Source organism: Varanus komodoensis, unplaced genomic scaffold, assembly GCF_004798865.1.
Source record: "Varanus komodoensis strain SLA01 unplaced genomic scaffold, ASM479886v1 scaffold45, whole genome shotgun sequence".
Taxonomy (NCBI): Eukaryota; Metazoa; Chordata; class Lepidosauria; order Squamata; family Varanidae; genus Varanus; species Varanus komodoensis.
The window spans coordinates 5,530,400-5,545,340 of NW_025336011.1; the positions used below are offsets into that span (position 1 = coordinate 5,530,400).

Genomic DNA, 14,941 nt, shown 5'->3' on the forward strand with positions numbered 1-14,941 from the left:
CAAAATATCTGGAGGATGATAAATATGTGTCTTTATTACATTTTTATACTGTGCAATAGCTGGCAGTTCACAACAATTGAAAACATAAAATACAATACAAAATGTTAAATGGTGCAAGCTACAGTGTAAAATAATTGTAAGAACTAGACTACGATATAGACCTACAATACCGGACTCAAAACAGACTGGAACTAAAATTCCTGGGAAAATAAGCTCCTCACCTGGCGCTGGAAAGAGTGCAATGTAGGTGCCAGGAGAACCTATCTGAGAAGTTCATTCTATTGCCGGAGTGACAGATGTTTTCAACTACAACTGGAATTCCTCTGGTGTGCAGCTCAGATCCAAAGGGAGAGGCAAGACAAGGTGCAGCAGCAAAAGAAGTGAGGAGGTGGAAGAGGCGTTGTGCATGTGTGTACACACAGGGAAGGGGGCCCACTGAAAACCTCTTGCCTAAGGGGCCCCCCAGAGCTTGGAACCAGCATAGACCCAAGTCTGTAGAGGTGAGCTCCTTCACTTCCCTTTTGCTCAATGGCTTCCTCCCCACAAAAGTCCACCAAGTAAAGGCTAATATCTCCTTATTTAAACTGCTGGATCAACATAATGAAACTCAGCTATTGTGTTGCTAACTAATCATTCATTGGCATTATTTTCAACTTTCTGGAGAAGTGGCCAACAATTCAATACTAAAAAGCATCCTCTTAATTGCTGTGACAACAGAAGGGCGAAATTATGTTCCCAACTACTGTTTTCTGTGTGGTGTTTGCACACAAGGGACTATGGAGCAGGTCCATACTTTGGTAATAGGGGTAGAATTCAGCATCCTAAGAATTCCAGCACACACACCCCGAGGGAGGGAGAGAAACAAGCTTTCTTGGCGCAGCAGAGAATCAGCTTGAAAATATGTGAACATACTTGCCAACTCTTTGGAAGCTGGAGGAGCTTCCAGTGCTCTGTATAGTACCTCGCCTTTCTCTACGATTAGCAAAAAGAGATTAAGTTATGCCAATAAGCAAGCAACATGCAAATCTGTTTAATGTGAACAATGGAGACAAATTACTGGCTTTCCTTGGCAAAGAATCCAGATTTCCCGTCCTGCTGCACAGACCTGTATCAGTAACCCTAACCAATGATGCCCTTTGACCACTTGGAAATGTAGGCATGAGAACACACTTGATGCACCATTCAGCACACCTCCTACCTTTAATACTGTTATTCCCATCTGTCCTTCTACAGAGAGTCATCCTGTCATTTGACTTCCCTTTCTATGGGCATCACCTGCGGCAGGTCACCATAGCAACAGGAGGTGAGCCTCACTGTGTACCACATCAGGTATATGGGATGCTGTTTTGCAAAGATTCACAGAATACAGATCGGTCGCTGAAGCTGAGTTTCAGGAGCAACATGGCATAAACTCTTTAGATCATGTCCTCTATGACATTCCCACTATTTTACTCTCTGTCCTTGGTCTTTACCTATAGCCACTTTGAGTATAGGAAGAACAAGGCCAGGCTTGTCCCACCCCACCTTACACTATTGCTGCCTGTCAGCATGACCAGGAAGTACTTCTTTCAGTCCTGAAATGAAAAGGGTGATGAGGATACTGAGGTGAATCTGCGGGATGATTATTTCTGCACTCATTCGTTTGGACTTCACCAGTCTTCCCTACCCTAATCTTCTGCAGCTCTTCAAATGTGGTGGATGGTGGATTACAACTTCCACCATCCACAGCCAGCACTGCACTGTTGGCTGGTGTGTTGGGAGTTGTAATCCAAAATATCTGGATGGCTTGGGCCTAGAAGGCAGCTGGTCGGCCACTGTGTAAACAGAATACTGGATCAGATAGGACATGGGTGCAGAACCTCAGGTGCAGGCGGGAAGTCTGGTCCTCCTGGGGCCTCCAGGCCATGACGGTTTCTCTTGACTACTGATTGTTTGGTAGTTTCCTCTCTTCACCCCCACTCCCATTTTAGAAGATTGAAATGCCTCTTTTTAGTTACTGGCAAATGCTTCCTCCTCAATTATATGCAGCCCTTCCTTTACGATCTGCCACCCACTGCTAAGGAGAAATAGGAATGCTAATACCCCATTTCAGGAAGATGAGTGAAACCATGAATAGACATTAAGTTGCCTCATGCTGCATTTTAAAGCTGACTTAGGTTACTCTAACCTTCCTCAATCTGGTGTCTTCTAAATGTGTAAGACTACATGTCCTATCATTCCTAGCCAGGATGCCCATGCTGGCTGAGCATGCTAGGAGTTGTGTTCTAACACATTTGAGGGTCAAGAGATTGGAGAAGGCTTAGTGTGAGAATCTCTTCTGGTTCTAGACAACTCCTTTGTGTTTTGCAACCCTTCCTGACCTTTGTGGTCCAGAGTTTCCATTTGTGGTGACATCTGGCATCTATCTGTGCTGTTTGCTGGAAGAGCTGGTTTCTCCACCTTTTGTGCAGTCATCAAGTTGGCAGCAGTGGCCCTCTCCCAGTGGTTGGGAAGGCTTTCCTTCTTTTTAGATCCTCAGCCCATAGTTGGTTGCTAGGCTTATTTAAACCCGCCCTACCATTAGGCAGAGTGATGCGGCTGCCTTAAGCACTTGGTTTGCAATGTCTTGAAAGGGTAGCAAATAGTTATATATGATCACTGTTTTTTTACTGCCAGAAGCATTGAAAAGTCATAACATCATCTGCCTTAGATGTCAAAATTACTACGTAGCTTGATTTGCAAGGTGTGGGCATAATTTACTGCTCTACTTCAGGCAGCAAAATAACTTGGACCAACTCTGGCAGTAGAGCAACTTTTGTATCTCAGTGTAAGGGTTGAGTGAAGTGGTTATCTTGCTGATTATGTCCCCACTCCTTGCTTCCCCTAAAAAAGACCCCTGTTCCCATCAGGGCATCAACCCTATTGATCTGGAGGCTAGCAAACTGCTGAATCTCTTTCAGCCCAAGGGCTAATTCTATGCATGAGAAGCTCAGAGGTGGGCTAATTCAAGTGGTGAGGCCCAGTTACCTCAAATACCAACATACTATCTGGGTTCAGACATGTTAACCCATACTCAAGGGCTGAGTTTGGTTTATTGATGAACCATGGATTTAAATGAAGGTCATCATGCTGTCTGAACCCAGCTGTGCCAACAAGCTCTAACTTGTTAACCATGAACAGCCCACAAAGAGGATGCATGGTTTATTGTTGGGCTGAAGTTGGGTGAAGTACAGGTTGCTCCCCATAGTTTGTTATCTTGGCTGAGTTCAGACAATACAATAACATAAGGTTCAGCAATAACCAATAGTCTACCTTTGAATGTGTATTGTCGTGTTGTCTGAACCCAGTCCCTGTAGTTTAAAGCTCTCAGCTAAGCCTTAGGAGAAGCATTGCAACCTTTTAAAGTGGGGAAAATGAATAAAAGTCAGAAAAACATAAAAAAATCTTTGTTTTGGGGTGGGGGTAAGGGAGAAAGATGACCACAGTGCAGCCTGTCAAGAATCCTAGCAGGCCAGATTTGCCCCCCCCCCCACCCCCCCGTGGCTCTCTCTCCTGCTTCTCCACATTCTCTCTTGGAGGTAGTACAGGTGATTTGTCCAAAACCACCCAGTGACTGAATGAGAAACTTAAACCTGGGTCTCCTGAATCCTTGGCCTATGCCCCAACCCAGAGGTGTGGAATATGTGGTCATCCAGATACTGTTGGATTATAGTTCCCATTCTCCCAGGCCATCCTGCACATGGCAGATAGGAATTGGAGTTCAGTGACTCCAATTGAAGTTCCAAATGAACTCCAGAAGCTCCTTACTTCTGCTTTAAATTGTGATAATATAGTGGGGATGTGAGACTGAGGTTCCTTGGAGGGCCAGGGGAGAAGGCAGTGGGATGGCAGATTGCACCAAACACCAATAAGACGTCGTGGTGGTGATGTGTTGTATGACTGAAACTCGTTCCCTCTTCGTTGGTCTCACGCCAGGTTTTCTCTTCATGGGTGACATAATTCATCGGATGCTGACAGCCACGCAATACATCGCTCCTCTCATGGCGAACTTCAACCCCAGCTATTCTCGCAATTCTACTGTCAAATACTTCGACAACGGTGAGGTCCTGCGGGAGTTTCCTTCCTCCTCACTTTCACGCACCACTGCACCCCTCCACCGCACAACTAGTGTAGACTTGTGCAAATCCTTGGAGTGCTTCCAAGCTCTCCTTCTGAAACTACGTTTGCAAAATGCTAGCGACAGCAATTGCTTCTCTTTTGTGTAATGGGTTTTCTGTTTAGAAAAAAGACAGAAAAAAGAGTGGGTGAAATCAGGATTACAACTAGAAGGTGGCATTGGGTGTCGCCCCCTCCCCCACTCCCACCATGCAATTCTGTGAAAAAGGAAGGGTGATATAACAAAGCTATCGTTTGGAAGCCCCAAATTCTCTACTATTCCCTGCTTAGTCCCTTTCCATTGCTAGTTTTACCTGTAAAGATGCTGTCTGCAGAATCCCTCTAGGCAGTCGAGTCTAGTCTAGTCTAAACAGGTCTATTCTTTTCTATCTTATTGTATTTTATTTTATAGCAAGAATTGTTTGCCATGGATTCAGTGCTGCAGGATGACTGGAGTCAGGGTAAAATAGAGATAAGCTGATTTCTTTTCAGCTGACTTGATGAAGTTCACATTCATTCTTGTGATCTGCTTTGCAGTTGTGTGTGATTCAGTGCCTAGCTGTGAGAATGACAGCTGATTATGAATTGGTAATTAGTATAGGGGGGTGGATAAGTGAGAAAGGGTTATCACACAGATACTGTGTGGTGTGTGAGCATGCGCACTTGTGACACAGTTCTATCAGTGCCTCTGGAATAACTGTTACCAGGGTTACCAACTAGCCCGGGTTAATGGTTTTCATGGGGTCTTTTCAGAACTGTCTCCCTCCACCCCCAAATCTGTTTTTAGTACTCTCCTTGATGTATAAGATTAGATTATTTCAATCAACAAACATGTTTGTAACACTTGCGTATGCAAGTGGCTACTGCAACAGTCCTGCTGAACTGGGAAAGCAAAGGGCACAGAGCTTGCCGGTGGGAAATCCGTAGCTGCCTTGACGGTGGCCCCTTGCTGGATTATGTGCTTCTGGTTACCCAAATGGTAAATGGAAAGCACTCTGTGCATTCTTAGAAGCACACTTCAGCAAGTGAGAAAAAGCACTCACATTCTCTGTAGATATCTATACTGCTCGTGCTCTGTGAAGACTAGAAGTGGGGAAAAGAATTTTAACTCAGGTTACATTGCCCAGCAACCCAAGGAGCTCATGTCTGCCTCCCCATGTTGCATGGCTTACTTCCTTGAGTCACCTGGAGCTAAATACAGGAACCAAAGTTTTTGTGGCATATTTGTCTCAGCTTTGTGGCTTCATATTACCTAGAATGGTCAGGCTGATCCATGCCATGCTGGGCTGGTTTCTTCCTTGTTTCTGTGAATTATAATAGAGGAATCAGGTTTAGTCCTAACCCGTACCAGCTCTGGGGACAAAGCTGTCATGCTGCTCTTCTCATTCCCTCTCTGGCTCTTCTGTCTCCACAGGAACAGTCTTTGTGGTTCAGTGGGACCAAGTGTATCTGGAAGGGAAAGAAGACAGAGGCTGCTTCATCTTCCAGACAGCTTTGCACAGTGATGGCAGAATTGTCTTTGGCTACAAAGATGTGAGTGGCTCAGGTCTGTTGCAGAGAATTGCAGATCAGGACAGGCCTCTCCAGCTCCTTGGTGTTTGGTGAACCTTTTCAGCCTTGTCATTTAGAAGGAAGAATGTTCATGAAGTGCAGGCGGGTGTGGGGGGAAGTTGAAAGACTCCTTGATACTTATTTAACTCCACTGATGGGATTTTCTAAGCACTTTCTTCTTTCCTGGCTCCAGATCCCCATGTCAGTCTTGGAAATTAGCTCAACACAACATCCAGTCAAAGCCGGCCTCTCAGATGCTTTCATGATCCTTAACTCCTCCCCTGGTATACCTGGTGAGTCTGGGCTGACTAAAAGCAAGGTTGCATAACAGAAAATAGCTACGAGATAATTATGATTCATAGACATGTGACTCTATATTGACCAGGTTCAAATAGCCTCAGTAACCAACACTTAAGGGTTTATTTAGTAATTATTTATTATATTTTTATGTCGCCTTTCTCCCATGTGATTCCCAGGTGGTCTCTCCTCCAAGCGCAGGTCAGCTCCAGACCTGCCTAGCTGCAACACTGTTGATGCCTAATATGCCTTCAGACCACACTCAGAGGTTGAGTGTGGGTTGAGCGCAGGTGGTCATTGAACTATGGATTGTAGTTGAAACTTGAGTTATCATATTGTCTCAGCTATGATTTACTAAAAACAAACAACCCATGACGAGAACCCATGTTTTGTTGTTGGGTTGTGTACTGTGAATTTCTCGTGGTTAACAAGCTATCTTTGTTTTCACAGCTGGGTTCAGACAAAAAAGTAGCCCATGTTTCAACAATAAGCCCCAGTTCAGCCCATTCCAGACTCAACCCTTGAGTGTGAGTTATCATGTTGTCTTAACAGAGCCACTGATTTGATCAAGACAGGGCTGACATCAAGAGTAGGACACCCCAGCTGAAACACACTGACACAAAACCCTGGAGCACTCCCTCCTCACCTGTGCAACCTGCTTGCTCACCTGCTTCTTGATCTGGTCTAAACAAAAGTAGCGGTGAAAAGAAGGCTCAGCAGATGCCACTACCTTACTTGCTGGACTGGATCCTAGATGGTTAAACTACCTGTCTGAGAATTACTCCAGATTCAAAGGGAAGATGCCTCTGAGGACCAGTTGCTGGAGAGCAACAGGGCCAGGGACTATTGCCTTCCTGCCTGAGGACATCCCAGAGGTATCTTGGTATTCCCTGTGGATGAAAAAATGTTACTAGATGGACTTTCAGTCTCATCCAGAGGAGTTATTTATATTGCTACAATGGGTATGCCAGTACTTACTGTTATTATTATTAAATTGCCTTTATATTCCACATTTTTCCTCTTGCAAGGAACCCCAAGAAGCTTACACAGTCCTCCCCCATTCCTTTTTATTCCCACACCTCTGTGTGGCGGGTTAGGCTGAAAGTGAGTGACTGGCCCAAAGTGCTCCAGTGAGTGGCAACTAAAATATCGATCTCCCAGGTCCCAGGCCCACTACCATAGCATGCAGTATCTTGGATGGACAGCATCAAGGCACTGCAAAGTCACTTTATGGTTATCTGCAACCGCAGGGCTCAGTCTTCACCACATGGTCCTCGCTTCCATGCAATAAGGTTAAGGAAAGGAAACAAGCATGTCCATTGTGGGTGGGTAGGGAACTGGATTGCAATTCCCTGGAGGCTGCCTGCTCTAGGGAGTTTGGCTCAGGCTGAATGGTGCTGCTTAGTCACTAGGATGACACAGCTGGACTGCCCAGTGCCTGGCGGCACCTTAATATGTACCTGAGCAAAGGCTTGTGGGGTGTGTTTTGTAATTATACCCCACAAAGCAAGAAGCGGAGCACTGTCCTAACATAAGACGCCTCCATATCTATTTCAGAATCTCACCGTCGGACCATCTACGAATACCACCGAGTGGAATTGGACACAAGCAAGATCACAAGTGCATCAGCAGTGGAGTTTGTGCCTCTGCCCAGTGAGTTGCAGCACAAAAGTGCATTATGATGCCTCTGTCTTGTGCAGAGTTGCTCAGGCATTTTTGACATCAAGTGTCTCCTTTAGTTATGGAAAAAAGTTGTGTTTGCACCTCCCAGGTCTCATTAGGGTAATATAAAGATGTATTAGCTAAGCTTGACCTCCTCCCGGTTCTGGGGCAGTTTAGAAGACAAAGATGGGAACGAACCCTCCATGCTCCTTTCTTCTAAATAACAGCATCCCATAGTTTATTTGCTCTTCCTTCATCCCCCTGCAGCCATGGCACAGAAATCCTTCCGTTTCAGGAAAACGATAGAAACCATGCCTATCTCTCCCTCCATAGGAAACTGTTTTGGCCAGACACTGGTCCATCTTGTCCAGCATTGTCCACTGACTGCAGCGGCTCTCCAGGGTGACATGCGGCAAAAGGGCTTCTTTCTCATTACTGCTGGAGCCTTCTGCAGACAAAGCATGCACTCTGCCATTAGCCCAGGTCCATCTCCAGATCATCTCCTGCAGAGGTGTTGATAGTCATGTTTAGGGGGCCAAACAAAACCCCTCCAGGGGTTCCTCAGAAGGCCATGCTTCCCCTTGATTAGCCGTTGCTTGCTTGTTTCCTGGCTTTCACACAGTTCTTTCCCCATTCTGCAAGGCTGAAGTGTTTTGTATTTTCTGGCTGTTTTGAAATAACTTCTAAGAAACTCAGGGTGGGTGGGTGGCTTGGCTCAATGGGCTGGCATGGGAACCCTCAAACCCAGGGACAAAATCCAGCCCTCTTGGATTCTCCAGATGGCCCCAACACCTTTGCCCCAAGGACCTACTGCTTGGTGGTTTCTCACCCTTTGTCCAATTCCCTCCTCCCACACAGAAAAAAGATAGCAATACCTTTCCTAAGGCTTAGTTACTGGCAGTAAGAGCCACAATATGCTGGTATTCTGGCTCTGTCCTTTTAGCTTCATCTCGACCCACCACTAGAATGCTTGCATTCAGTCCTGAGAAACCTGAGCTACAGGGCATGTGCTGAAAGTCTTTTAAACCATTAGGAAGTGCTGTAGTTCAGGGTGCAGGAAATGCTTGCGTATATCACCACAACCTAGTTATTTATCCCTGAATTTATTTTGATATTTTTATTATAGTTTTAGAGCATCCCAGAAACTAAAGTTCTCTGGGTGGTACACAAATAAATTTCATACATACAAGACAATAAAAAGATGACAATAAAGCAACATATGATAAAACCAGAAGTAAAACTAGCAGGAAGGATGGAATAGTGCCAATGTATAAAAGCACTAAAATATTTATTGGCTCTCAGGTTGTAGAACTGGAAAAGAATTGCTTCCAGAGCTTCCAAACTTCAAAGGAGACTATGTTGAGCTTGAGAACCAATGATTCTCAGATCCTTTCCACAGATCCTTTTCATTTGGTTATTGGTCCTCATTTTCCTAGAGGTCATAAAACATATATTTTTAATTTTTAATCATAAGAAGTATTTTTTCTCCTTTTTAACCATTTCAGAGCATTTCTTTACAAACTTCATTGCAGCAGAATAAGCCTGTCATAAAAGACCCAATGGAAGTGGCTTAAATGTGCAACCTTGGTATCTTCTGGACAGGTTTATTCTCTGCTGGGTATTTATGGTCACAGGTAGGTCTTTTCATCTTCACTGGCATTGTCCTCAAGAATAAATGTTATTCTTGGCTCTTTTGGGTGGCATCCCAAAGTCTGAAGGGACAAAAGATACAGGGTGCTGCAGGGGGCATGACTCAGTCTTGATTAAAAGTTGAGTGAGAGTACACCAAGTCCATGAAAAGCCTGTGAGATCTTGATTTTTAAAAAAATAATTAAAATGTTTCTTAAATACAGAACTGATTTTTACTTTAATCAGATTTTGTATCCTAGCTGGCTTCAGGGCTGTATAATGGGGAAGTATATATACGGGGGAAGTAAAGTTGAAAGATAGAGGAGAAGGAGAGACACTGGGAAGTACTGTACAAATCCATATAACTGGGAAAGTAGCATAAGGAGGTACTTTTTAGTAGACAAACAGCAGGAGGGGAAAGGATTAAGCAGCCCCCGCTATGCCATTCTTTTGTTTCAAGTGGCAACCTCTTGCAGTTGATTTTCAGTTTTTAAGTGTTTATTTTGTTTTACTTCTGTACTGCTCAATAGCTAAGGCTTTCAGGATGACTGACAAAAATTCTTAACAGGACCATTAAAACAACTGTGTTTTTCCCATAATACAAAATGTTAACAACAGTTAATTTCATCCATCCTGTAAAGCAGTTAATGGCTTGGATGAATGGATGAATGAATGAATGAACAATCCCACACACTACTAACCTCATGAAACCATTATGCAGCTTCAGATGTCCTTAAATGCCTCAGCCTGGTGCCAAAAAGAGGACAACATCAGGCATATCACAATGGACAGATCATTTCAGTCAAGAAGCCACTACTGAGAAGCCTCTTCCCCTTGTGGTTCTCCCTTGAACTTCCTTTGGGAATTGGCATCTGGAGGAAGGCCCCAGATGTTGATCATAATTTTAAAAAGAAAGTGTGACTGCTTTTTGACTCAAGGCTTAATAGTTTTACTGGAGGGCAGCAGGGGGTGAGGGAATATCTTTAGAAGATAACTTCTATTCCTTCCCTTCTTTCAGAGTGGAGTAAACCAGTCTTGCTACATGTCTGAAAGGTGTGTGTGTGTGGGGGGGGGGGGGGGATAATTCTGCTGGTTCATTGCTCCAGAATCGTGCCCTAACAGCTCCATTGTGAGACTGTGCATTTCTCCTGCATATCATCTTGTTTGACTCTAAAATCTGGAAAGTTGGCTGTCATTTTGATGAATTGAAGAAGGGAAATCCAGGATTCCTGCACAAGCCATGAATGGTGATTGACAGATAGCATGAAATCAGCATGAAAGCATTTTCTTCAGTGATTCTCCATGAGGGTAAAGCTTTGGTAAAGCTGCTGCCAAACGCAATGGAAGGAGGTTGGGATGCATTTTCACTTTACTGTTGTTACTATTGTTGTTGTAAACTAAATTACAAGCACCTCCAGCTTGTTACACTGGAAAGATCACACTATATCAGCCCATCATTTTAGGGGGAAGGAGGGTAATTGGGGGAAGAAAGGCTTTACTTTTAAGATAGAAAAGATTTCAGCCTCCTGCATTTCTCTGGATTTTGCGGGTTTATCCCAGGATAAGTCCCAGCAGGAGGAAGTATCATGTTTAGAAAAACATACATTTCAAAATAACTTTTCTGTTCCCAAATGTCCTCACTGTGCAAGTAAAAGATTTCAGCAAGAAAATATAGACAGAAATGCAGGTTCAGGACTCTCTGCCATGAGATATTTTGTCCCTAAAACAGCTGGTGCAAGAATGGACATGATCGCATCCTGGAAATGTTAAGGAGACAGGAGCATACCTGGGTTTAATTTGAATGAGATTATCAAGACTGAGCCTCAAGGGTCAAGCCCAGAATGGATGAAACGAGAGAATAGCTCCACTTGAACCCACACCTCTTGGATACAGGGGGGATACCTTCCAAAACAGAAAGTACAACTACTAGGCTGGTTTGGTCTCAGCACTTCTCATTTTAGAAAATAAGGACACTTACTTTGAGTACACTTACCTTTACTCTTTTTCCTCCGCAGCTTGCCTTCAGCATCATAGCTGTGAAGTCTGCATGGCTTCTGATGTAACCTTCAACTGCAGTTGGTGTCATGTCCTACAGAGGTAAAACACACAAATGTGGGAAAGGATGCATAATGAAATTTCAAAGGAGTCTAGTTAACTTTCTCTGCCTTTGTCCTATCCTGAGAATTTCACGTAGCACAGCTGTAGTTGTATACGTTGGTTCAGTGAGATGATATTAGGTAATTTTATCGTGCATTCTTATGCATATTTGGACAGAATGCCCTTCGACTCCCAACCAAAGGATGTTGATACCTGTTGGTCTTTTTTCTGACTAAAATGCAAAAGACTGTGCCATTAAGGACCTTATTTTTTAATTAACGTGATAACTCACACTCATGGGTTGAGTATGATTTGTTGTTGAACCATGGGTTGTTGTTGAAATGTGGTGAATCATGTGGTGTGAATCCAGCCAAGATAACTAACCATGATGAACAATCCATAGTTTACAACTCATCAACAAACCATGGGTTCTCTTCATGGATTGTTCATTGTTTATATGCCATAGTGTGCTATCATGGCTGTGTTCGTACAGCATGATAACCCACATATCAATAACAACCTACAGTCAACCCATACTCATCTCTTCGGTGTTGGTTATTGGTGTTGTCTTGACCCAGTCATTGTCATACATCACAATGCAGTAAACCGCCCCTTCTGTGTGTTAGGTGGCCATGGACATAACACCAAAAAAGAGGAATCACATCTCTGCACAAGAGGACAAAAGGGCTCCCATCTGCATAAAATGTATATGAGTGAACTTACGCACATACATGCATATTTAAAAAGAAAGGCAGACTTTAATTTAAATGGAAATGCAGTACGTCTCACCAAAATGAAGAAGATTCTAATCAGGCAACCTGTATGTCTGCTCAGTCTGTGCCGGATGGACAACTTTCCCCTGGCTGCTCTTCCTTCTCATAGTGCTTTATCTTTGGGCTGGACACTCCTTGAAACAGAGAGTTGTCATTTGTAAAACAGGACAAATGGTCATGCTGGCTCCATCGGAGGGGAGCCCTCCTGCTTATTCTGCAAGATGGAGCCCTGGAATTCTGTCTCAAAGCCCTGTCCTGAATCCACCATTGCATTTCTGTGCATCCATGGCAGAATAAAAATGTAGCCAGTGCTTTTGGGTCTGCTCTGATGTAACACTTTTCTTAGGAAAGTATGCAGGGATTTGTAGCTTCTAGCAGTTCCATGACAAGTTTAATAGGGTGTCCTGTTCTTATAAAGCCAAGGAATTCACCTGCAAAAAGCAGAGGGAACTCTTAGAATGTGCTATCAGAAATGAGGCACTGCTCTGTCCTATTGCTGACCACAATGTCTCAGAGCCACCGTTGGAACCAGATGCAAAGAAGGACAGTAAGGGAGGATTGTTTTAATTTATTTTTAGATTTCTTAACTCTTTGAATTTGGATTCTTTGTGGGGCATACATTAAAAATGTACAAATGATTCTATTCTGTCATGAATACAAGCTGTTTGGGAATTCCACATAAGGGCTCAGATTGCAGAAGGCTGCAATGACTTCAGGGCTTGTTCCACACTGCTCATTAGGAAAATCTGAATGCATGCACAGCCTAAGCCCAGCGTTCCTCTATGGGTGCTTCTAGATGGAGGTCTTAGAGCCCTGTGCTGCTATTCCAAATTTTCTCAACAGATTTTTATGGTAAAAGAAAATATAGATGAAGCGGTGGGAAAACATGGGAGGGTTATGAGTGGAAGCCATTATCATCTGCAAAATTCAGTGAATGAAGCAGGAAAATGATGTGCTATAAAAACTGCTCTTGGAACAACCCTACATTTGATATGTGGCCAGGAATCAAAGACATAAAGCTAGTCTTTTCATTCCAAGTCTTGTATAGCCAAGATGCCTGATTAGTCTCCATTTCAAGTCTCCAGTAACTTGCAATATTTCCCCATTATTAATTTTTAGGTTGTTTTCATGTGCAGGTGTTTCTGGGGAAAGTAGAAATCACATCAAGCTGGAAAGTTTGCTTGTTTCCCTTAATGAAGCATCCAAAGGACTGAAATCCAAAACCAGCTTGTACGGTACAGATGGATAAACTGATACAGTTTGCCAAGTTTTTACTTGTCCCTTCTAGAGAATCAGGATATGCTCTTTTCCAACAGACACAAACACACGCGTAGAGCTAGAAGGAACATTCAGTTTAGATTCTTCTGACCCAGCTGTACTGGAATGCCCAGTTCCTCAGGGAAAGCCCATTTGCTGTCTCTCTCCCCCTGTTTGCCACATATACTTGCCTGTGTAACTGCTTTGCTACCACCATTTGGGAATTCCGATGATAAAAGCATACATTCAAAAATAACCCAGCCCCCCCCCCCATGTAGAATGAGGCCAGATGGTCACACTGCTTTCAGTTTCCAGCTTTAAATGCATTTTGAAGAGAATGCCTCCCTTGCAGAGCAAGCTGTTGTGTAAATGGTTTTTAACTCTCCTGCCTCTGCAATGAAGGCAGGAGCTGCAGTTTGGGGTGAGGGCTAACAGGTTCTGTTCACGTAGATCGAGGGTAGGAGTCTGTATTTTTAGGGGTTTGTGAAAGAACCAACGTTGGCCCCATCTTGAAATAGGTTTTTATTTAAAAAATGCATAGTTCTGGTGAAGTACCTATACAGCATCAAGTTAAATTATGGAATTCAGCACCACATGATGTAACGATGACCACCGATTTGCTTGGTTTTGAAATATTAGGTACATTCATAGATGTTTAAGCTATTGATAGCTAGTAGTCATGGCAGGAATATTTTACCTCCGGTGTCAGAGGCAATATGTTTGTATGTATCAGCTGCCAGGGAATGTGAGACAGGGGATGGTATAGCACTCATGTTCTCCTTGTCACTTTCCCACAAGCAGCTTGTAGGCCACCATGTGAGGAAAATGCTGGACAAGGTGGACCATTTGTCCCGTCCAGCTGCTTCTTCTGTTCTTCAAGTGCTGGTCTGCCCAAGGGTGTTTACAGAGCTTTACCGTGACCCTTCAGTGTGCTAATTTCTTCAAGCTGAGCAATTTCCACTCAGATCCTCCAGATGTTTCCTGCCTGTTGAAGTGATGGCTGTTAGGATGCACGAGTGGTGCAATCCCCGCCTCACTCCAGAATTATGATTCATTCATCTACGTTTCTTCTTTTCACTGAATGCATTCAAGAAAACAGCAGTATAATTGAGATCCCCAACACAATCCACAAATTATTTCCTGGGTTCCTTAGGGGACACTTTGACAGTGAAAATGTTATCCAACAAATGCGTACTTTACCGAAGCGTTTCCCAATAGGTGTTCCAATGGATTTGACCGATACCGTGAAGAGTGGCTGGAATATGGCTGTGGGCAGGAGGTAAGAACGTGGTCAAAGCAAAGTTGACAGAAATATTCCGCGCTGGCTCAGGGTTCAACGTCATCCTCCCATCTGTTTCACACACATACAAAGGGACATACATACACCTACAAAGGGGCAGCCAAAATTACGATAGTGGTTTCTTTACAGGTTTGAAGAAAAGCCAATGGAAGTTTCCTTCCTAAGTTTAATAGCAGGGAGGGGAAATGAGAGGTGATTTTCACTGAGACCTGAGCAGAGGAAGAAGGGGTTAAACACCATG

General features: G+C 43.7%; 1 protein-coding gene across 1 annotated transcript in view; it reads left to right on the forward strand.

Moving 5' to 3' along the window:
* The window catches only part of PLXDC1 (plexin domain containing 1), a 50,762-nt gene that overhangs the window by 21,779 nt on the left and 14,042 nt on the right, over positions 1–14,941 (forward strand). Inside the window, exons 3-10 of the mRNA XM_044444515.1 lie at positions 423–500; positions 1,234–1,303; positions 3,955–4,077; positions 5,549–5,667; positions 5,879–5,978; positions 7,540–7,635; positions 11,289–11,370; positions 14,619–14,679. Coding sequence (XP_044300450.1) covers positions 423–500; positions 1,234–1,303; positions 3,955–4,077; positions 5,549–5,667; positions 5,879–5,978; positions 7,540–7,635; positions 11,289–11,370; positions 14,619–14,679 — 729 coding nt within the window. The remainder of the gene's footprint in view (positions 1–422; positions 501–1,233; positions 1,304–3,954; positions 4,078–5,548; positions 5,668–5,878; positions 5,979–7,539; positions 7,636–11,288; positions 11,371–14,618; positions 14,680–14,941) is intronic.